The 22,468-nt window shown below is 50.9% G+C and overlaps 1 protein-coding gene across 1 annotated transcript; it reads right to left on the minus strand.

Annotated features, from left to right (window-relative positions):
* Nucleotides 1-9,176: 9,176 nt before the first annotated feature.
* Nucleotides 9,177-22,155, minus strand: CD164L2 (CD164 molecule like 2). Its single transcript, XM_038758651.1, has 5 exons — nucleotides 22,000-22,155; nucleotides 10,051-10,152; nucleotides 9,505-9,585; nucleotides 9,309-9,391; nucleotides 9,177-9,215 (listed from the first exon to the last, which is right to left on the minus strand). Exons 1-5 carry the CDS (start codon nucleotides 22,085-22,087, stop codon nucleotides 9,177-9,179), a joined length of 393 nt encoding a protein of 130 aa, XP_038614579.1. The 5' UTR covers nucleotides 22,088-22,155.
* Nucleotides 22,156-22,468: the final 313 nt, after the last annotated feature.

Consider the following 22,468-nt stretch of genomic DNA (forward strand, 5'->3'; position numbering starts at 1 on the left):
CAAAAACAGTATTTGTTAAGGGCTTATTATCATTTATTTGTATTCCTGTCTGTCTCTCCCTCTAGATTAGAAGCTCACTGTGGGCAGAGAATGTGGTATTTGTTAATTGTGGCATTTGTTAAGCGTTTGCTACGTGCCAGGAACTCCACTAAGTGCTGGGGTGGATACAAGGTAATTGGGTTGGACACAGCCTCTGTCCCACATTGGGCTCACGGACTTAATTCCCATTTTACAGATGAGGTAACGGGCACAGAGAAGTGAAGTGCCTGCTATCTTTTAGACTGTGAGCCCACTGTTGGGTAGGGCCCGTCTCTATATGTTGCCAATTTGTACTTCCCAAGCGCTTAGTACAGTGCTCTGCACATAGTAAGCGCTCAATAAATGATTGATGATATTGTACTCTCCCAAGCACTTAGTACAGTGCTCTGCACACAGTAAGTGTGCAACAAATACTACCGTTAGGGAAGCAGCGTGGCTCAGCGAAAAGAGCCCGGGCTTGGGAGTCGGAGGTCGTGGGTTCTACTCCCGGCTCCTCCACTTGTCAGCTGGGTGACTTTGGGCAAGTCACTTCACTTCTCCGGGCCTCAGTTACCTCATCTGGAAAATGGGGATGAAGACTGTGAGCCCCATGTGGGACAACTTGGTCACCCTGTATCCCAGCACTCAGAACAGTGCTTGGCACATAGTAAGCGCTTAACAAATGCCATTATTATTTTTTTATTCTGGCAAGTCTCTTAACTTCTCTGAGCCTCAGTTACCTCATCCGTAAAATGGGGATTAAGACCGTGAGCCCCACGTGGGACAACCCGATCGCCTTGAGAAGCAGCGTGGCTCGGTGGAAAAGAGCCTGGGCTTTGGAGTCAGAGGTCATGGGTTCAAATCCTGGCTCTGCCAAATGTCAGCTGTGTAACTTTGGGCAAGTCACTTCACTTCTCTGTGCCTCCGTTCCCTCATCTGTAAAATGGGGATGAAGACTGTGAACCCCCTGTGGGACAACCTGATCGCCTTGTAACCTCCCCAGCGCTTAGAACAGTGCTTTGCAAATAGTAAGCGCTTAATAAATGCCATTATTATTATTATTATTATATCCCCCCAGCGCTTAGAACAATGCTTTGCACATAGTAAGCGCTTAACAAATGCCATTATTATTATTACTGACAGGCACTGTACTAAGCACTGGGGCAGACATAAGCTAATCATGTTGGACACAGTCCCTGCCCCACGTGGGGCTCACAGTCTTAATCCCCACTTAACAGACGAGGAAACTGAGCCACAGAGAAGTGAAGTACCTTGCCCGAGGTCACACAGCAGACAAGTGGTGGAGCCGGGATTAGAACTCAGGTCCTTCTGCTTCCCAGCTCCTTGCTCTATCACTAGGCCATGCTGCTTCCTTCCAAACCTCCTCTTTGCTCCGACAACGCCTGGACGCTGAGCTCCTATCGACTCCCAAGTGCTCCGCCCCAGAAATGGATGCATTACACAGACACACAAAGACACACACAGACACACACACACACAGTCTGTCGGGGCCCTGGTACCCTCTGGGGACTGAGTGAGGAGGAGAGCAGCCTGGATGCAGTTGTCACTCTTGGCCCCTGCGACGTCACAACAATAATGATGGTATTTGTTAAGCGCTTTCTATGTGCCAAAGCACGGTTCTGAGCGTTGGAGTAGATACAAGGTGATCAGGTTGTCCTACTTGGGACTCACAGTCTTCATCCCCATTTTCCAGATGAGGTAACTGAGGCCCAGAGAAGCGAAGCGACTTACCCAAAGTCACCCAGGTGATGAGTGGCGGACCGGGATTATAATAATAATGTTGGTATTTGTTAAGCGCTTACTATGTGCAAAGCACTGTTCTAAGCACTGGGGGGAATACAAGGAGATGAGGTTGTCCCATGTGGGGCTCACAGTCTTAATCCCCATTTTACAGATGAGGGAACTGAGGCCCAGAGAAGTGAAGTGACTTCCCAAGGTCACACGGCAGACATGTGGAGGAGGCGGGATTAGAACCCACCACCTCCGACTCCCAAGCCCGGGCTCTTTCCACTAAGCCACGTGGCTCCTCGCAGCTTGGCTGTGCCTCAGTTACCTCATCTGTGAAATGGGGTTTAAATCCTCCTCCCCCCGCCCCCGATTCATACTTTGTGTCTACCTCAATGCTTAGAACAGTCTTTGACATCGTAAAGCGCTTCACAAATACCAATGTTAAAAAAAAAAAGAGTACCGGGGAGCCAGGAAGTTTTGAATCAAAGCAAGTTGAGCACTTTTACTGAGCAGCCGTGGGGAAAGCGGGTTAATTGCTGGGAAGCGAACAATAGAAGCTCAAGTTTTTACTTGCTGTGGAGGGAGATGGGCGGGAAGCAGGGGGGAATGGATGGGAACAGAATGACGTTTGAGAAAGATTGGGATGATGCAGCGTGGCAGGCCCAGGCGCTCTGCGGGCTACTGACTGAACCCCGGCTCTTCTACCAGGTCGACCCCCTTCAGTGGGGCCTTCACCCCCAAGTGTCATTCATGTATATATGTTTGTCCATATTTTTTTACTCTATTTATTTATTTATTTTATTTGTACATATCTATTCTATTTATTTTATTTTGTTAGTATGTTTGGTTTTGTTCTCCGTCTCCCCCTTTTAATCAATCAATCAATCATATTTATTGAGCGCTTACTATGTGCAGAGCACTGTACTAAGCGCTTGGGAAGTACAAATTGGCAACATATAGAGACAGTCCCTACCCAACATTGGGCTCACAGTCTAAAAGGGGGAAACAGAGAAAAAACAAACAAACAAAAAACAAACATACTAACAAAATAAAATAAATAGAATAGATATGTACAAGTAAAATAAATAAATAAATAAATAGAGTAATAAATATGTACAAACATATATACATATATACTCCGTCAGGGAAGGCCTCTTGGAGGAGATGGGCCTTCAATAAGGCCTGAAGGTGGGGAGAGCGACTGTGACTGTGAGCCCACTGTGAGCCCACTGTTGGGTAGGGACTGGTAGGGACTGTAGGGACTGTCTTTATATGTTGCCAATTTGTACTTCCCAAGCGCTTAGTACAGTGCTCTGCACACAGTAAGCGCTCAATAAATACGATTGATGACGATGATGACGATTCAGGCTCCCCCCACCCCTACCTCCTCCCCTCGGTCGGACACAGAGGCAGAGAGAGCTGAGAGTAGAGTCCCTTTATTTCGGGGGGGAGGATCAAGTCAGCTTTCTGGTCCTTCCCCTCTGCCCTGGGTCACTGCTGGGCAAGAGAACGGAGTCCCTGGCGAGCAGCTGGGGGGGAAGGTAGAGTTGGTGGCGGGGAGAGGCCGGGTACAAGGAAGTCCTCAACCTCTTTGAGGACCAACCGGAGCCTGTCAGCCCTCGGGGATCCTCGGTGCTCGGGCCCCAGCCAGGTGCCACCACCTCCACCATCATCCACCTGCTAGCATCAGATCCTGCAGCGGAGAGGACACCAGCCCAGGAAGGAGGAGAGGTGATTTTCTCTTCCCCAGAGGCCAAGCGGTGCAGAACCACCCCTCTTCCTCCCTACACAAGCCCCCCACTCCTTTCTGTCTCGCCCTGACTTGCTCACTTTACTCATCCTCCCCTCCCAGCCCCACAGCCCTTATGTATAGATCGGGCATTTCATTCATCTTAAATGTCTGGCGAGCAGCTGGGGGGAAGGTAGAGTTGGTGGCGGGGAGAGGCCGGGCACAAGGAAGTCCTCAACCTCTTTGAGGACCAACCGGAGCCTGTCAGCCCTCGGGGATCCTCGGTGCTCGGGGATCCGGCCCCAGCCAGGTGCCACCACCTCCACCATCATCCACCTGCTAGCATCAGATCCTGCAGCGGAGAGGACACCAGCCCAGGAAGGGGGAGAGGTGATTCTCTCTTCCCCAGAGGTCAAGCGGCACAGAACCACCCCTCTTCCTCCCTACACAACCCCCCACTCCTTTCTGTCTCGCCCTGACTTGATCACTTTACTCACCCTCCCCTCCCAGCCCCACAGCCCTTATGTATAGATCGGGCATTTCATTCATCTTAAATGTCTGGCGAGCAGCTGGGGGGAAGGTAGAGTTGGTGGCGGGGAGAGGCCGGGCACAAGGAAGTCCTCAACCTCTTTGAGGACCAACCGGAGCCCGTCAGCCCTCGGGGATCCTCGGTGGTCGGGCCCCAGCCAGGTGCCACCACCTCCACCATCATCCACCTGCTAGCATCAGATCCTGCAGCGGAGAGGACACCAGCCCAGGAAGGGGGAGAGGTGATTCTCTCTTCCCCAGAGGTCAAGCGGCACAGAACCACCCCTCTTCCTCCCTACACAAGCCCCCCACTCCTTTCTGTCTCGCCCTGACTTGCTCACTTTACTCATCCTCCCCTCCCAGCCCCACAGCCCTTACGTATAGATCGGGCATTTCATTCATCTTAAATGTCTGTCTCCCCCCTCTAGATTGTAAGCTCGTTGTGGGCAGGGAATGCGTCTGCTATACTTGTACTCTCCCAAATGCTTAGTACAGTGCTCTGCACACAGTAAGTGCTCAATAAATACGATTGACGGACCCACTCCCCCTTTTCCCCCCCTCATACCACCTGGCCTGCAGTTTCAAGCCCCTCTTCTCCCCTAGAAACTCAGTGGCACCAGACGCTGCAGCTCCAAGCTCCCAACGCTCCCCCCAACAAGAGAATCTGATCCCGCAGACCCCTCCCCACTGGAGCAGAAGCTCCAACCGCAAGCAGAGTCTTTAATGCAGACCCAGTGGTTACAGTTTTGCCCCAACACGCAGGCCTCCCTCCCTCCCACGACCCCCCCACTTGCAAACACACAAACACCCCAACACACGGCAACGCAGAGGCATCACAGCATCACACTCCCACCCCCCTGCAGGGAACGCCCTCCCCCACCAGTCCCCCCCATCCCTCCAAACCGTAATACAGACCACGGGGGCCCCACATGCCTCCCCCCCGACCCCCGGACAACCGTGATGATGGGTTGGGGGCAGCCCCTGTGACCCCACAGGTGAGAAGTGCGGCCTACTGGTTCTCCTCACTGGCAGCGTGTTGGGGGGAGACAGACAGCCCGCACAAGGGTCAGCCCCAACTCCAGCCCAGGGCACTGACCACCGGCCACATATGGATGAGCAGGGAGCTGGCAAATCTACCAGTGCCCTCCCCCCCAGCCTTGGGCACTCCCGCCCTCCTCACCAATCCCGCAGGCCCTTACAGCGTCTGGTAGCTACTGTCCTTGGATTTGAGGAACTTGAGCAGGAAGAAGGTGACGGCCTGGAGGCTGAGCACCAGCACGATGCCCCCGATGAAGCTGGCGGCGTCGAAGCCGGGCAGCCGGGAGCCTGGGGGCGGCGAGGGGCTCCCGGGGACACCTGGACCGAAAGACGGACGGGGGGGTGGGTCAGCTTGACCCACCTATACATACACTGCAGTGGCGAGTCCAGGGTCACCCCCGTCCCCGGCCAGCAAACAGCTCTGCAGTACCGAAGCTGCATGGCCTAGTAGCAAGAGCAGACTGAGCCCCCTCCTTCCTCTCCCCCATCCCTCCCGCCTTACCTCCTTCCCCTCCCCACAGCACCTGTATATATGTATATACATTTGTACATATTTATTACCCTATTTATTTTACTTGTACATATTTATTCATTTTATGTGGTTTATATGTTTTGTTGTCTGTCTCCCCCTTCTAGACTGTGAGCCCGCTGTTGGGTCGGGGCCGTCTCTAGATGTGGCCAACTTGGACTTCCCAAGCGCTTAGTACAGTGCTCTGCGCACAGTAAGTGCTCAATAAATACGATTGAATGAATGAATTTTATTTGGTTTATATGTTTTGTTTTGTTGTCTGTCTCCCCCTTCTAGATTGTGAGCCCGCTGTTGGGTCGGGACCGTCTCTAGATGTGGCCAACTTGGACTTCCCAAGCGCTTAGTACAGTGCTCTGCACACAGTAAGCGCTCAATAAATACGATTGAATGAATGAATTTTATTTGGCTTATATGTTTTATTTTGTTGTCTATCTCCCCCTTCTAGACTGTGAGCCCGCTGTTGGGTCGGGACCGTCTCTAGATGTGGCCAACTTGGACTTCCCAAGCGCTTAGTCCAGTGCTCTGCGCACAGTAAGCGCTCAATAAATACGATTGAATGAATGAAAGAGCACGGGCTTGGGAGTCAGAGGACGTGGGTTCTAGTCCCGGCTCTGCCACTTTTCTGCTGGGTGACCTCGGACAGGTCACAACTTCTCTGTGCCTCAGTTCCCTCATCTGTAAAATGGGGATGAAGACTGTGAGCCCCACGGGGGACAACCTGATTACCTTGTACCTACCCCAGCGCTTAGAACAGGGCTTGGCACGTAGTAAGCGCTTAAATACCATAATAATAATTATTATTACGGGCCATAGCCAGACCGGGGGGGGGGGGGGGGAGCAGAGACTGGTTTCCCGCCAGGGGGCGCTGTGGGAGCCGAGGCCCGGGAACGGGAGCCAAGCGGGAAGCGGTGACGCGGATCCCGGCCCAGGGAACTTTCCCTCCCTCTCCTTCCCTCCGATAAGGTTTCACAGCACAGACTGGGACGCTGGAAACTCTCGAAAGGGGCTTCGGCTGGGAGGAAGAGAGAGAGGGAGGAAAGGGGAGGAGAGAAGAGAAGAGAGGAGAGACAGGGAAGAGGGAAGGGAGAAAAGAGAGGGAAGGGAGAAAAGTGAGGGAAGGGAGAAAAGAGAGGGAAGGGAGAAAAGAGAGGGAAGGGAGAAAAGAGAGGGAAGGGAGAAAAGAGAGGGAAGGGAAAAAGGAGAGGGAAGGAAAAAAGAGAGGGAAGGGAAAAAAGAGAGGGAAGGGAGAGAAGAAGAGGCAAAAGAGGGAAGAGGAGAGAGGGAAGAGAGGAGGGGGGAAGAGGAGAGGGGGAAGAGGAGAGGGGGGAAGAGAGGAGAGAGAGGGAAGAGAGGAGAGAGAGGGGGGAAGAGAGAGAGGGGGGAAGAGAGGAGAGAGGGGGAAGAGAGGAGAGAGGGGGAAGAGAGGAGAGAGGGGGAAGAGAGGAGAGAGAGGGGGAAGAGAGGAGAGAGAGGGGGAGGAGAGGAGGGGGAAGGGAAAGAGAGAAGAGAAGGGGAAGAGAGGAGGGGGGAAGAGGAGAGAGAAGGGAAAGAGAAGAGAGGAGAGAGAGAGGAGAGAGGGGGGAAGAGGAGAGAGAGGGGGAAGAGAGGAGAGAGGGGGAAGAGAGGAGAGAGAGGGGGAAGAGAGGAGAGAGAGGGGGAGGAGAGGAGGGGGAAAGAGGAGAGAGAAGGGGAAGAGAGGAGAGAGAGGGGGAAGAGAGGAGAGGGGGGAAGAGAGGAGAGAGAGGGAGAAGAGAGGAGAGAGGGAGAAAGGAGAGAGAGGGGGAGGAGAGGAGGGGGGAAGAGGAGAGAGAAGGGAAAGAGAAGAGAGGGGGGGGAAGAGAGGCATGCTGCTGCCCAGATTGTCTTTGTCCAGAAACGCTCTGGGCATGTTACTCCCCTCCTCAAAAATCTCCAGTGGCTACCAATCAATCTGCGCATCAGGCAGAAACTCCTCACCCTGGGCTTCCAGGCTGTCCATCCCCTGGCCCCCTCCTACCTCACCTCCCTCCTGTCCTTCTCCAGCCCAGCCCGCACCCTCCGCTCCTCTGCCGCTAATCTCCTCACCGTTAGGCCTCGTTCTCGCCTGTCCCGCCATCGACCCCCGGTCCACGTCATCCCCCGGGCCTGAAATGCCCTCCCTCTGCCCATCCATCCGCCAAGCTAGCTCTCTTCCTCCCTTCAAGGCCCTACTGAGAGCTCACCTCCTCCAGGAGGCCTTCCCACACTGAGCCCCTTCCTTCCTCTCCCCCTCGGCCCCCTCTCCATCCCCCCATCTTACCTCCTTCCCTTCCCCACAGCACCTGTATATATGTATATATGTTTGTACAGATTTATTACTCTATTTATTTTACTTGTACATATCTATTCTATTTATTTTATTTTGTTAGTATGTTTGGTTTTTGTTCTCTGTCTCCCCCTTTTAGACTGTGAGCCCACTGTTGGGTAGGGACTGTCTCTATATGTTGCCCACTTGTACTTCCCAAGCGCTTAGTACAGTGCTCTGCACACAGTAAGCGCTCAATAAATACGATTGATTGATTGATTGAGGAGAGGAGAGAAGGGGAAGAGAGGAGGTGGGGAAGAGAGGAGGCAGGGAAGAGAGGAGTGAGAAGGGAAAGAGAAGAAGGGGGGAGGGGGGGAGAGGAGAGAGGGAGGAAAGGGGAGAAGGGGAAGAGAGGAGGCAGGGAAGAGAGAAGAGAGGGAAGGGGGGAAGAGAGGAGAGAGAGGGGGAAGAGAGGAGGGGGAAGAGAGAGAGAAGGGAAGGAGAAGACGGGGAAGAGAGGAGGGGGAAGAGAGGAGGGGGGAAGAGAGGAGGGGTGGAAGAGAGGAGAGGGGGAAGAGAGGAGGGGGGGAAGAGGGGGGGGAAGAGAGGAGAGAGGGGGAAGAGAGGAGAGAGGGGGAAGAAGAAGACGGGGGAAGAGAGGAGGGGGAAGAGAGGAGGGGGGGAAGAGAGGAGAGAGGGGGAAGAGAGGAGAGAGGGGGAAGAGAGGAGAGGGAGGAGAGAAGAGGGGAGAAGAGAGGAGAGGAGGAAGAGAGGAGAGGGGAAGAGAAGAGAGGGAGGGACGAGAGAAAGGGAAGATGATGATGGCATTTGTTAAGTGCTTACTACGTGCAAAGCACTGTTCTAAGCACTGGGGAGGATACAAGGTGATCAGATTGTCCCCCGTGGGGCTCACAGTCTTCATTCCCATTTTACAGGTGAGGGAACTGAAGCACGGAGAAAGGGAAGAGAGGGGAAAGAGAGAGAAAGCAGCAGGGTAGAGGGCCCAGTTCCCCTATAAGCCCAAGAGAGGGTTTGAGGGAGAGAAGGATGAGGAGGAGGGTGAGGAGGAAGACGAGGAGAAGCCACCACCTGGAGCCCTGGGGATGGAAAGTGGAGGGTGAGGAAGAGGGAGAAGGGAGAAAAGAGAGGAGCAAAGCCATGTCAGGGGCAGGGAAGGGCTGAGCGAGGGCCCCAAGGCAGAAGCGTCTCCATCAATAATTCAGGGCCCGGGATCCCATTACCCGTTTTAATTAAGCCGAGAGATCCAGCTCCAACCCCCGCCCTCCACGGCCGCCACTCCCGCCCCAAGGCGCTAGGCCTGTTCACTCCCAGCGGGCCCTCGCCCGGGCCTGGGCTTCGGCCTGGACCGCATCAGACCGGGGACCGGGTGTGGGGCCGTGGGTAGAAATTTCCTTGCGTCCACCACCCAGCGCTTAGTACGGCGCCTGGCGCACAGTTGGAGCGTAACAAATATCACAACTGTTACGCTTATTACCTGTTGGGAGGATCCTGGGTTCCTGGGTGGGGAAGTGCAGGGCTGTAGGAGAGCAGAAACACGGTCCGGGGGAGTTTGTAGAGGGCAGCGTGTTCCGCCCCCCCGCTTTTCCCCTTCCTTGCCCCTTCCTCACCGCCCCCCCGGGAGCCCGCTACCTCGGCACATGGAAGTGGCGTTGTAGACGGAACAACCCTCCTCGACGGCGGCTTCGCCCCGGACGACACAGCGGCTCAGCCCTGCGGGACAAGAGGCCCGGGGCCGGGCAGAGCGTGCTGCACAGACCCCCCAGCAGAACCCCGCAACGGTGACCGTGCCCCAACAGCGTTCCTCCCCAGAAGCAGCTGTGTTTCCCAGGATCAGGCCTTCCTCGCCCGGATGGGAACGGGCTCTAGGAGCTTTGCTCCTCCCCAGAAGCAGCTGCGTTTCCCAGGATCAGGCCTTTTCGGGCGCTGGAGACTCCGGCCCGGACGGCTCTGCTCCAGTTGGAGGGGCGGGAAGCGTGGAGGCTTCTCAGGGAATTCCAGCCACAGCCGTGGGGGACCCGAAAAAGCGGGAAGGGGGCCCGGGGCGAGGGTGGCAGTTTTGGGGGCCTGGTCCCAATCAGGGGTCAAACTAAAGCCGTGTCCAGCTGTTCCCATTTCCCGCCCAAACAGCAGAGTCCGAGGGCTTGGACCACCGCGCCCCCCTTCCCGCGACCCTACCTGTCCCGGGATTCCCGCAGCTTTCCCAAACGCAGGCCGTGAGGTTGCGGGCGGATTCTCCCTGGATGCACCGCACGCAGGTCTCCAGGCGCTCACAGGTCTCTGCAAACGGTGCCCAGGCCCATGTTTTGTTTTGTTGTCCGCCTCCCCCTTCTAGACTGTAAGCCCGCTGTTGGGTAGGGACCGTCTCTAGATGTTGCCGACTTGAACTTCCCAAGCGCTTAGTCCAGTGCTCTGCACACAGTAAGCGCTCAATAAATGCGATTGAATGAATGAGGGGGATTGGCCATAGCCATGTGGGGTCTTCCTCCCTATTTTGGCACCTAGATATTCAATTAATCATATTTATTGGGTGCTCTGTTTATTTTACTTGTACATATCTACTCTATTTATTGTATTTTGTGAATATGTTTGGTTTTGTTCTCTGTCTCCCCCTTATAGACTGTGAGCCCACTGTCGGGTAGGGACTGTCTCTATATATGTCAGAGAAGCAGCGTGGCTCAGTGGAAAGAGCACGGGCTTTGGAGTCAGAGGTCATGGGTTCAAATCCCAGCTCCGCCACTTGTCAGCTGTGTGACTTTGGGCAAGTCACTTTACTTCTCTGAGCCTCAGTTCCCTCATCTGTAAAATGGGGATGAAGACTGTGAGCCCCCTGTGGGACAACCTGATCACCTTGTAAATTCCCCAGCGCTTAGAACAGTGCTCTGCACATAGTAAGCGCTTAATAAATGCCATTAAAACAAATTAATTGTATTTATTGAGTACTCTATTTTACTTGTACCTATCTATTCTATTTATTTTATTTTGTTAGTATGTTTGGTTTTGTTCTCTGTCTCCCCCTTCTAGACTGTGAGCCCACTGTCGGGTAGGGACCGTCTCTATATGTCAGAGAAGCAGCGTGGCTCAGTGGAAAGAGCCCGGGCTTTGGAGTCAGAGGTCATGGGTTCAAATCCCGGCTCCGCCACTTGTCAGCCGTGTGGCTTTGGGCAAGTCACTTCACTTCTCTGGGCCTCAGTTCCCTCATCTGTAAAATGGGGATGAAGACTGTGAGCCCCACGTGGGACAACCTGATCACCTTGTAAATTCCCCAGCGCTTAGAACAGTGCTCTGCACATAGTAAGCGCTTAATAAATGCCATTAAAGCAAATTAATTGTATTTATTGAGTACTCTATTTTACTTGTACATATCTATTCTATTTATTTTATTTTGTTAGTATGTTTGGTTTTGTTCTCTGTCTCCCCCTTCTAGACTGTGAGCCCACTGTCGGGTAGGGACTGTCTCTATATGTCAGAGAAGCAGCGTGGCTCAGTGGAAAGAGCCCGGGCTTTGGAGTCAGAGGTCATGGGTTCAAATCCCGGCTCCGCCACTTGTCAGCCGTGTGGCTTTGGGCAAGTCACTTCACTTCTCTGGGCCTCAGTTCCCTCATCTGTAAAATGGGGATGAAGACTGTGAGCCCCACGTGGGACAACCTGATCACCTTGTATATTCCCCAGAGCTTAGAACAGTGTTCTGCACATAGTAAGCGCTTAATAAATGCCATTAAAAAAAATAATCGTATTTATTGAGTATTCTATTTTACTTGTACATATCTATTCTATTTATTGTATTTTGTGAATATGTTTGGTTTTGTTCTCTGTCTCCCCCTTCTAGACTGTGAGCCCACTGTTGGGTAGGGACTGTCTCTATATGTCAGAGAAGCAGCGTGGCTCAGTGGAAAGAGCCCGGGCTTTGGAGTCAGAGGTCATGGGTTCAAATCCCGGTTCCGCCGCTTGTCAGCTGTGTGACTTTGGGCAAGTCACTTCACTTCTCTGGGCCTCAGTTACCTCATCTGTAAAATGGGGATGAAGACTGTGAGCCCCCCGTGGGACAACCTGATCACCCTGTATCCTCCCCAGCGCTTAGAACAGTGCTTTGCACATAGTAAGCACTTAATAAATGCCATTATTATTATTGTAAATTCCCCAGCGCTTAGAACAGTGCTCTGCACATAGTAAGCGCTTAATAAATGCCATTAAAAAAATTAATCGTATTTATTGAGTACTCTATTTTACTTGTACATATCTATTCTATTTATTGTATTTTGTGAATATGTTTGGTTTTGTTCTCTGTCTCCCCCTTCTAGACTGTGAGCCCACTGTCGGGTAGGGACCGGCTCTAGATGTCAGAGAAGCAGCGTGGCTCAGTGGAAAGAGCCCGGGCTTTGGAGTCAGACGTCGTGGGTTCAAATCCCGGCTCCGCCACTTGTCAGCTGTGTGGCTTTGGGCAAGTCACTTCACTTCTCTGGGCCTCAGTTCCCTCATCTGTAAAATGGGGATTAAGACTGTGAGCCCCACGTGGGACAACCTGATCACCTTGTATCCCCCCCAGTGCTTAGAACAGTGCTTTGCACATAGTAAGCGCTTAATAAATGCCATTCTTATTATATGTTGCCCACTTGGACTTCCCAAGCGCTTAGTACAGTGCTCTGCACACAGTAAGCGCTCTATAAATACGATTGATTGATTGATTGATTGATTGATTGATAGCCACTTCCTCTCCCAGAGCACCGTGCGACAGGGACTCAGTTTCCCCGGTCACAACCGAGTGCCATTAAATTGGAACCCCCACCCCGTGGGACAACCTGATCACCTTGTATCCCCCCAGCGCTTAGAACAGTGCTTTACACATAGTAAGCGCTTAATAAATGCCATTCTTATTATATGTTGCCCACTTGGACTTCCCAAGCGCTTAGTACAGTGCTCTGCACACAGTAAGCGCTCAATAAATACGATTGATTGATTGATTGATAGCCACTTCCTCTCCCGGAGCGCCTGTGCGACAGGGACTCAGTTTCCCCGGTCACAACCGAGTGCCATTAAATTGGAACCCCCACCCCGTGGGACAACCTGATCACCTTGTATCCCCCCAGTGCTTAGAACAGTGCTTCGCACATAGTAAGCGCTTAATAAATGCCATTCTTATTATATGTTGCCCACTTGGACTTCCCAAGCGCTTAGTACAGTGCTCTGCACACAGTAAGTGCTCAATAAATACGATTGATGATTGATTTATTGATAGCCACTTCCTCTCCCGGAGTGCCTGTGCGACAGGGACTCAGTTTCCCCGGTCACAACCGAGTGCCATTAAATTGGAACCCCCACCCCGTGGGACAACCTGATCACCTTGTATCCCCCCAGCGCTTAGAACAGTGCTTCGCACATAGTAAGTGCTTAATAAATGCCATTCTTATTATATGTTGCCCACTTGGACTTCCCAAGCGCTTAGTACAGTGCTCTGCACACAGTAAGCACTCTATAAATACGATTGATTGATTGATTGATAGCCACTTCCTCTCCCAGAGCACCTGTGCGACAGGGACTCAGTTTCCCCGGTCACAACCGAGTGCCATTAAATTGGAACCCCCACCCCGTGGGACAACCTGATCACCTTGTATCCCCCCAGCACTTAGAACAGTGCTTTACACATAGTAAGCGCTTAATAAATGCCATTCTTATTATATGTTGCCCACTTGGACTTCCCAAGCGCTTAGTACAGTGCTCTGCACACAGTAAGCGCTCTATAAATACGATTGATTGATTGATAGCCACTTCCTCTCCCGGAGTGCCTGTGCGACAGGGACTCAGTTTCCCCGGTCACAACCGAGTGCCATTAAATTGGAACCCCCACCACCCCCCAAGGGTGGGGGCTGCGTCTTGGGTGTCTCTCAAGTGCTCAGCGACTACCACTGACTAAATTTTAGCTGTACGATGTCAGCCAGCGGGAGAGCGGCCTACCTTCCCCGGGAGCCCGTCCCGTCCAGGATCCCTTAGCAAATCCAGTTTCTCAGCACGGACAAGGGCCTGGGTTCGGGAGGAGGGTGGGACCCCCTCAACCCGGCCCCCGCTCACCCCAAGTCCTCGGGAAACACGGACTCGGGGGGAGAGGTCCCAGCTACCTCCTGAACAGAGAGCAGGGGGTGGACAGAGGGGAGACTGTGAGCCCACCGTTGGGTAGGGACCGTCTCTATATGTTGCCAACTTGGACTTCCCAAGCGCTTAGTACAGTGCTCTGCACACAGTAAGCGCTCAATAAATACGATTGATGATGATGATGTTGGGCGGTGGTGGCCCCTTCTAGACCGTCTCTATATGTTGCCAACTTGGACTTCCCAAGCGCTTAGCACTGTGCTCTGCACACAGTAAGCGCTCAATAAATGCCGTTGAATGATGCACACAGTTAGTGCTCAATAAATGCCATTGAATGATGCACACAGTAAGCGCTCAATAAATACGACTGATGATGATGATGATGAGAAGGAGCCCTAACTGCCTGTTGGGGGGTGGTGGCCCCTTCTAGACCGTCTCTATATGTTGCCCACTTGGACTTCCCAAGCGCTTAGTACAGTGCTCGGCACACAGTAAGCGCTCAATAAATGCCACTGAATGATGCACACAGTAAGCGCTCAATAAATGCCATTGAATGATGCACACAGTAAGCGCTCAATAAATACGATTGATGACGATGATGATGAGATGGAGCCCTAACTGCCTGTTGGGGGGGGGGGGGGTGGCCCCTTCTAGACCGTCTCTATATGTTGCCCACTTGGACTTCCCAAGCGCTTAGTACAGTGCTCTGCACACAGTAAGCGCTCAATAAATGCCACTGAATGATGCACACAGTAAGCGCTCAATAAATGCCATTGAATGATGCACACAGTAAGCGCTCAATAAATACGACTGATGATGATGATGATGAGATGGAGCCCTAACTGCCTGTTGAGGGGGGGGGGGGGGTGGCCCCTTCTAGACCGTCTCTAGATGTTGCCAACTTGGACTTCCCAAGCGCTTAGTACAGTGCTCTGCACACAGTAAGCGCTCAACAAATGCCACCGAATGATGCACACAGGAAGCGCTCAATAAATACGACTGATGATGATGATGATGAGAAGGAGCCCTAACTGCCTGTTGGGGGGTGGTGGCCCCTTCTAGACCGTCTCTATATGTTGCCAACTTGGACTTCCCAAGCGCTTAGCACTGTGCTCTGCACACAGTAAGCGCTCAATAAATGCCACTGAATGATGCACACAGTAAGCGCTCAATAAATACGACTGATGATGATGATGATGAGAAGGAGCCCTAACTGCCTGTTGGGGGGTGGTGGCCCCTTCTAGACCGTCTCTATATGTTGCCAACTTGGACTTCCCAAGCGCTTAGTACAGTGCTCTGCACACAGTAAGTGCTCAATAAATGCCACTGAATGATGCACACAGTAAGCGCTCAATAAATGCCATTGAATGATGCACACAGTAAGCGCTCAATAAATACACTTGATGATGATGATGATGAGAAGGAGCCCTAACTGCCTGTTGGGGGGTGGTGGCCCCTTATAGACCGTCTCTATATGTTGCCAACTTGGACTTCCCAAGCGCTTAGTACAGTGCTCTGCACACAGTAAGCGCTCAATAAATGCCATTGAATGATGCACACAATAAGCGCTCAATAAATACGACTGACGATGATGATGAGAAGGAGCCCTAACTGCCTGGTGGGGGGTGGTGGCCCCTTCTAGACCGTCTCTATATGTTGCCAACTTGGACTTCCCAAGCGCTTAGCACAGTGCTCTGCACACAGTAAGCGCTCAATAAATGTAATTGAATGAATGAATTCATTTTATTTGTCCATATTTATTCTATTTATTTTATTTTGTTAATATGTTTTGTTTCGTTGTCTATCTCCCCCTTCTAGACTGTCTCTAGATGTTGCCAACTTGGACTTCCCAAGCGCTTAGTCCAGTGCTCTGCACACAGTAAGCGCTCAATAAATGCCATTGAATGAATGAATGAGTGGTGGGGGGGAGCAGAGTCAGTCAGCTGCATTTATTGAGCATTCATTCATTCAATTGTATTTATTGAGCGCTTACTGTGTGCAGGGCACTGTACTAAGCACTTGGGAAGTACAATTTGGCAACATTTAGATTGTGAGCCCACTCTTTTAGACTGTGAGCCCACTGTTGGGTAGGGGCTGTCTCTATATGTTGCCAATTTGTACTTCCCAAGCGCTTAGTACAGTGCTCTGCCCATAGTAAGCGCTCAATAAATACAATTGATGATGATGCTATAGAGACGGTCCCTACCCAACAGCGGGCTCACAGTCTAGAAGGGGGAGACAGACAACGACACAAGACTTACTGCGTGCAGAGCACTGTACTGAGCGCTTGGGAGAGTACAAGATACCAATAAGACACTTTCTCTGCCCACAGTTAGCTTACGGCCTACAAAATGGGGAGAGGGACGTTAATATAAATGTTACAGGTCTGTACATAAGTGTTGTGGAGCCGGGGGGTGGGCTGAATCAGTCAGCCATATATACTGAGCAGTTACTGTGTGCAGAGCACTGTACTAAGCGCTCAGGAGAGCACAATGTAACGCCAAACACATTCCCAGCCCACAACTAGCTTAAAGTCTAGAGAGGGGGGAGAGGAGCATGACTATAAATAAATAAGCTACAGACGGGTACATCAGGGCGGGCAGAGCACTGTACTAAGCGCTCAGGAGAGTACAATGTAAAGCCAGACACATTCCCAGCCCGCAACTAGCATAAAGTAAGCGCTTAGTACAGTGCTCTGCACACAGTAAGCGATCAATAAATACGATTGATTGATAGAGAGGGGGGAGAGGAGCATGACTATAAATAAATAAGCTACAGATGGGTACATTAGGGCAGGCAGAGCACTGTACTAAGTGCTCAGGAGAGTACAATGTAACGCCAAACAGACACATTTCCAGCCCACAACTATCTTAAAGTCTAGAGAGGGGGGGAGAGGAGCATGACTATAAATAAATAAGCTACAGATGGGTACATCAGGGCAGGCAGAGCACTGTACTAAGTGCTCAGGAGAGTACAATGTAACGCCAAACAGACACATTTCCAGCCCCCAACTAGCTTAAAGTCTAGAGAGGGGGGAGAGGAGCATGACTATAAATAAATAAGCTACAGATAGGTACATCTGGGCAGGCAGAGCACTGTACTAAGCGCTCAGGAGAGTACAATGTAACGCCAAACAGACACATTCCCGGCCCACAACTAGCTTAAAGTCTAGAGAGGGGGGGAGAGGAGCATGACTATAAATAAATAAGTGACAGATAGGTACATCAGGGCAGGCAGAGGACTGTACTAAGCGCTCAGGAGAGTACAATGTAACGCCAAACAGAGACATTTCCAGCCCACAACTAGCTTAAAGTCTAGAGACGGGGGAGAGGAGCATGACTATAAATAAATAAGCTACAGATAGGTACATCAGGGCAGGCAGAGCACTGTACTAAGCACTCAGGAGAGTACAATGGAACGCCAAACAGACACATTCCCGGCCCCCAACTAGCTTAAAGTCTAGAGAGGGGGGAGAGGAGCATGACTATAAATAAATAAGCTACAGATAGGTACATCAGGGCAGGCAGAGCACTGTACTAAGCACTCAGGAGAGTACAATGTAACGCCAAACAGACACATTCCCGGCCCACAACTAGCTTAAAGTCTAGAGAGGGGGGAGAGGAGCATGACTATTAATAAATAAGCTACAGACGGGTACATCAGGGCAGGCAGAGCACTGTACTAAGCGCTCAGGAGAGTACAATGTAATGCCAAACAGACACATTTCCAGCCCCCAACTAGCTTAAAGTCTAGAGAGGGGGGAGAGGAGCATGACTATTAATAAATAAGCTACAGATGGGTACATCAGGGCAGGCAGAGCACTGTACTAAGCGCTCAGGAGAGTACAATGTAATGCCAAACAAACACATTTCCAGCCCCCAACTAGCTTAAAGTCTAGAGAGGGGGGGAGAGGAGCATGACTATTAATAAATAAGCTACAGATGGGTACATCAGGGCAGGCAGAGCACTGTACTAAGCGCTCAGGAGAGTACAATGTAATGCCAAACAGACACATTTCCAGCCCACAACTAGCTTAAAGTCTAGAGAGGGGGGAGAGGAGCATGACTATTAATAAATAAGCTACAGATGGGTACATCAGGGCAGGCAGAGCACTGTACTAAGCGCTCAGGAAAGTACAATGTAACGCCAGACACATTTCCAGCCCCCAACTAGCTTAAAGTCTAGAGAGGGGGGAGAGGAGCATGACTATAAATAAATAAGCTACAGATGGGTACATCAGGGCAGGCAGAGCACTGTACTAAGCACTCAGGAGAGTACAATGTAAAGCCAGACACATTTCCAGCCCACAACTATTTTAAAGTCTAGAGAGGGGGGAGAGGAGCATGACTATAAATAAATAAGCTACAGATGGGTACATCAGGGCAGGCAGAGCACTGTACTAAGCGCTCAGGAGAGTACAATGTAATGCCAAACAGACACATTTCCAGCCCCCAACTAGCTTAAAGTCTAGAGAGGGGGGAGAGGAGCATGACTATAAATAAATAAGCTACAGATGGGTACATCAGGGCAGGCAGAGCACTGTACTAAGCGCTCAGGAGAGTACAATGTAAAGCCAGACACATTCCCAGCCCACAGCTAGCATAAAGTAAGCGCTTAGTACAGTGCTCTGCACACAGTAAGCGATCAATAAATACGATTGATTGTTAGAGAGGGGGGAGAGGAGCATGACTATAAATAAATAAGCTACAGATGGGTACATCAGGGCAGGGAGGCAGGGAAGGGAACCCCCGGATTCCCCCCAGGCGTGTCGTGGCAGCGTGGCTCACTGGATAAGATCCCGGACTTTGGAGTCAGGGGTCATGGGTTCAAATTCTGGCTGTGTGACTTTGGGTAAGTCACTTCACTTTTCTGTGCCTCAGTTCCCTCATCTGGAAAATGGGGATGAAGACTGTGAGGCCCCCACGGGATAACCTGATCTCCTTGTATTTCCCCCAGCGATTGGAACAGTGCTTGGCCCATAGTAAGCACTTAATAAATACCATTATTATTATTATTATTATTAAATCCTGGCTGTGTGACTTCAGGCAAGTCACTTCACTTCTCTGGGCCTCAGTTCCCTCATCTGAAAAATGGGGATGAAGACTGTGAGCCCTCCGTGGAACAACCTGATCACCTTGTATCTCCCCCAGCGCTTGGACCAGTGCTTTGCCCATAGTAAGTGCTTAATAAATGCCATCATTATTATTATTATTATTAAGCGCTTAATAAATACCATTATTATTATTATTAAATCCCGGCTGTGTGACTTTGGGCAAGTCACTTCACTTCTCTGGGCCTCATTTCCCTCATCCGGAAAATGGGGATGAAGACTGGGAGCCCCCCGTGGGACAACCTGATCACCTTGTATCTCCCCCAGCGCTTGGACCAGTGCTTTGCCCATAGTAAGTGCTTAATAAATTCCATTATTATTATAATTATTATTATTAAATCCCAGCTGTGTGACTTTGGGCAAGTCACTTCACTTCTCTGGGCCTCATTTCCCTCATCCGGAAAATGGGGATGAAGACTGTGAGCCCCCCGTGGGACAACCTGATGACCTTGTATCTCCCCCAGCGCTTGGACCAGTGCTTTGCCCATAGTAAGTGCTTAATAAATTCCATTATTATTATTATTATTATTATTATTATTATTATTAAATCCTGGCTGTGTGACTTTGGGCAAGTCACTTCACTTCTCTGGGCTTCATTTCCCTCATCTGGAAAATGGGGATGAAGACTGTGAGCCCCCCGTGGGACAACCTGATCTCCTTGTATCTCCCCCAGCGCTTGGAACAGTGCTTGGCACATAGTAAGTGCTTAATAAATTCCATTACTATTATTATTATTATTAAATCCTGGCTGTGACACTTCGGGCAAGTCACTTCACTTCTCTGGGCCTCATTTCCCTCATCTGGAAAATGGGGATGAAGACTGTGAGCCCCCCCGTGGGACAACCTGATCACCTTGTATCTCCCCCGGCGCTTGGAACAGTGCTTTGCACATAGTAAGCACTTAATAAATGCTATTATTATTATTATTATTATTAAATCCCAGCTGTGTGACTTTGGGCAAGTCACTTCACTTCTCTGGGCCTCATTTCCCTCATCCGGAAAATGGGGATGAAGACTGTGAGCCCCCCGTGGGACAACCTGATGACCTTGTATCTCCCCCAGCGCTTGGACCAGTGCTTTGCCCATAGTAAGTGCTTAATAAATTCCATTATTATTATTATTATTATTATTATTATTATTATTAAATCCTGGCTGTGTGACTTTGGGCAAGTCACTTCACTTCTCTGGGCTTCATTTCCCTCATCTGGAAAATGGGGATGAAGACTGTGAGCCCCCCGTGGGACAACCTGATCTCCTTGTATCTCCCCCAGCGCTTGGAACAGTGCTTGGCACATAGTAAGTGCTTAATAAATTCCATTACTATTATTATTATTATTAAATCCTGGCTGTGACACTTCGGGCAAGTCACTTCACTTCTCTGGGCCTCATTTCCCTCATCTGGAAAATGGGGATGAAGACTGTGAGCCCCCCGTGGGACAACCTGATCACCTTGTATCTCCCCCGGCGCTTGGAACAGTGCTTTGCACATAGTAAGCACTTAATAAATGCTATTATTATTATTATTATTATTAAATCCCAGCTGTGTGACTTTGGGCAAGTCACTTCACTTCTCTGGGCCTCATTTCCCTCATCCGGAAAATGGGGATGAAGACTGTGAGCCCCCCGTGGGACAACCTGATGACCTTGTATCTCCCCCAGCGCTTGGACCAGTGCTTTGCCCATAGTAAGTGCTTAATAAATTCCATTATTATTATTATTATTATTATTATTATTATTAAATCCTGGCTGTGTGACTTTGGGCAAGTCACTTCACTTCTCTGGGCTTCATTTCCCTCATCTGGAAAATGGGGATGAAGACTGTGAGCCCCCCGTGGGACAACCTGATCTCCTTGTATCTCCCCCAGCGCTTGGAACAGTGCTTGGCACATAGTAAGTGCTTAATAAATTCCATTACTATTATTATTATTATTAAATCCTGGCTGTGACACTTCGGGCAAGTCACTTCACTTCTCTGGGCCTCATTTCCCTCATCTGGAAAATGGGGATGAAGACTGTGAGCCCCCCGTGGGACAACCTGATCACCTTGTATCTCCCCCGGCGCTTGGAACAGTGCTTTGCACATAGTAAGCACTTAATAAATGCTATTATTATTATTATTATTATTAAATCCCAGCTGTGTGACTTTGGGCAAGTCACTTCACTTCCCTGGGCTTCAGTTCCCTCATCTGGAAAATGGGGATGAAGACTGGGAGCCCCCCGTGGGACAACCTGCTGACCTTGTATCTCCCCCAGCGCTTGGACCAGTGCTTTGCCCATAGTAAGTGCTTAATAAATTCCATCATTATTATTATTATTATTATTAAATCCCGGCTGTGTGACTTTGGGCAAGTCACTTCACTTCCCTGGGCCTCATTTCCCTCATCTGGAAAATGGGGATGAAGACTGTGAGCCCCCCGTGGGACAACCTGATCACCTTGTATCTCCCCCGGCGCTTGGACCAGTGCTTTGCACATAGTAAGCACTTAATAAATGCTATTATTATTATTATTATTATTAAATCCCAGCTGTGTGACTTTGGGCAAGTCACTTCACTTCCCTGGGCCTCATTTCCCTCATCTGGAAAATGGGGATGAAGACTGGGAGCCCCCCGTGGGACAACCTGCTGACCTTGTATCTCCCCCAGCGCTTGGACCAGTGCTTTGCCCATAGTAAGCGCTTAATAAATGCCATTATTATTATTATTATTATTATTAAGCACTTAATGAATACCATTATTATTATTATTAAATCCCGGCTGTGTGACTTTGGGCAAGTCACTTCACTTCCCCGGGCCTCATTTCCCTCATCTGGAAAATGGGGATGAAGACTGGGAGCCCCCCGTGGGACAACCTGCTGACCTTGTATCTCCCCCAGCGCTTGGACCAGTGCTTGGCACATAGTAGGCGCTTAATAAATGCCATGATGATGATTACCTGGCGCGGAGAGCCGGACCCACAGAAGCAGGAGCCAGCAGCAGCAGCAGAGCAGGGCTCGGTGGGCAAGGAGGTCTGGCACTGCCATGGCCGGGGGCAACCGGACCGTCCCTCCCTGGCACAGGACAGTCCTGACTGAGGGCCGGGGCTCAGCCCAAAGGGGAGGGGAAAGGGCAAGGCCTGGGAAGGATTGGGCAAGCCCCGGTCCTCGGGGGGCGGGACAGAAGAGGAAGGAGACGAGAGGAGGGGCGATGGGCTAACGGGCAGCACCAGGTGGCTCCTACAGTGTCCCAGGAACAGGTGTGCGGGGGGGGGGGAAACCGAGGCCTGGGCTTCCCCTTGAGGAGGCCTTCCCAGACTGAGCCCCCTCTTTCCTCTCCCCTCGTCCCCCTCTCCATCCCCCCGTCTTACCTCCTTCCCTTCCCCACAGCACCTGTATATATGTATATATGGTTGTACATATTTATTA

Source organism: Tachyglossus aculeatus, chromosome 16 (assembly GCF_015852505.1).
Source record: "Tachyglossus aculeatus isolate mTacAcu1 chromosome 16, mTacAcu1.pri, whole genome shotgun sequence".
Taxonomy (NCBI): Eukaryota; Metazoa; Chordata; class Mammalia; order Monotremata; family Tachyglossidae; genus Tachyglossus; species Tachyglossus aculeatus.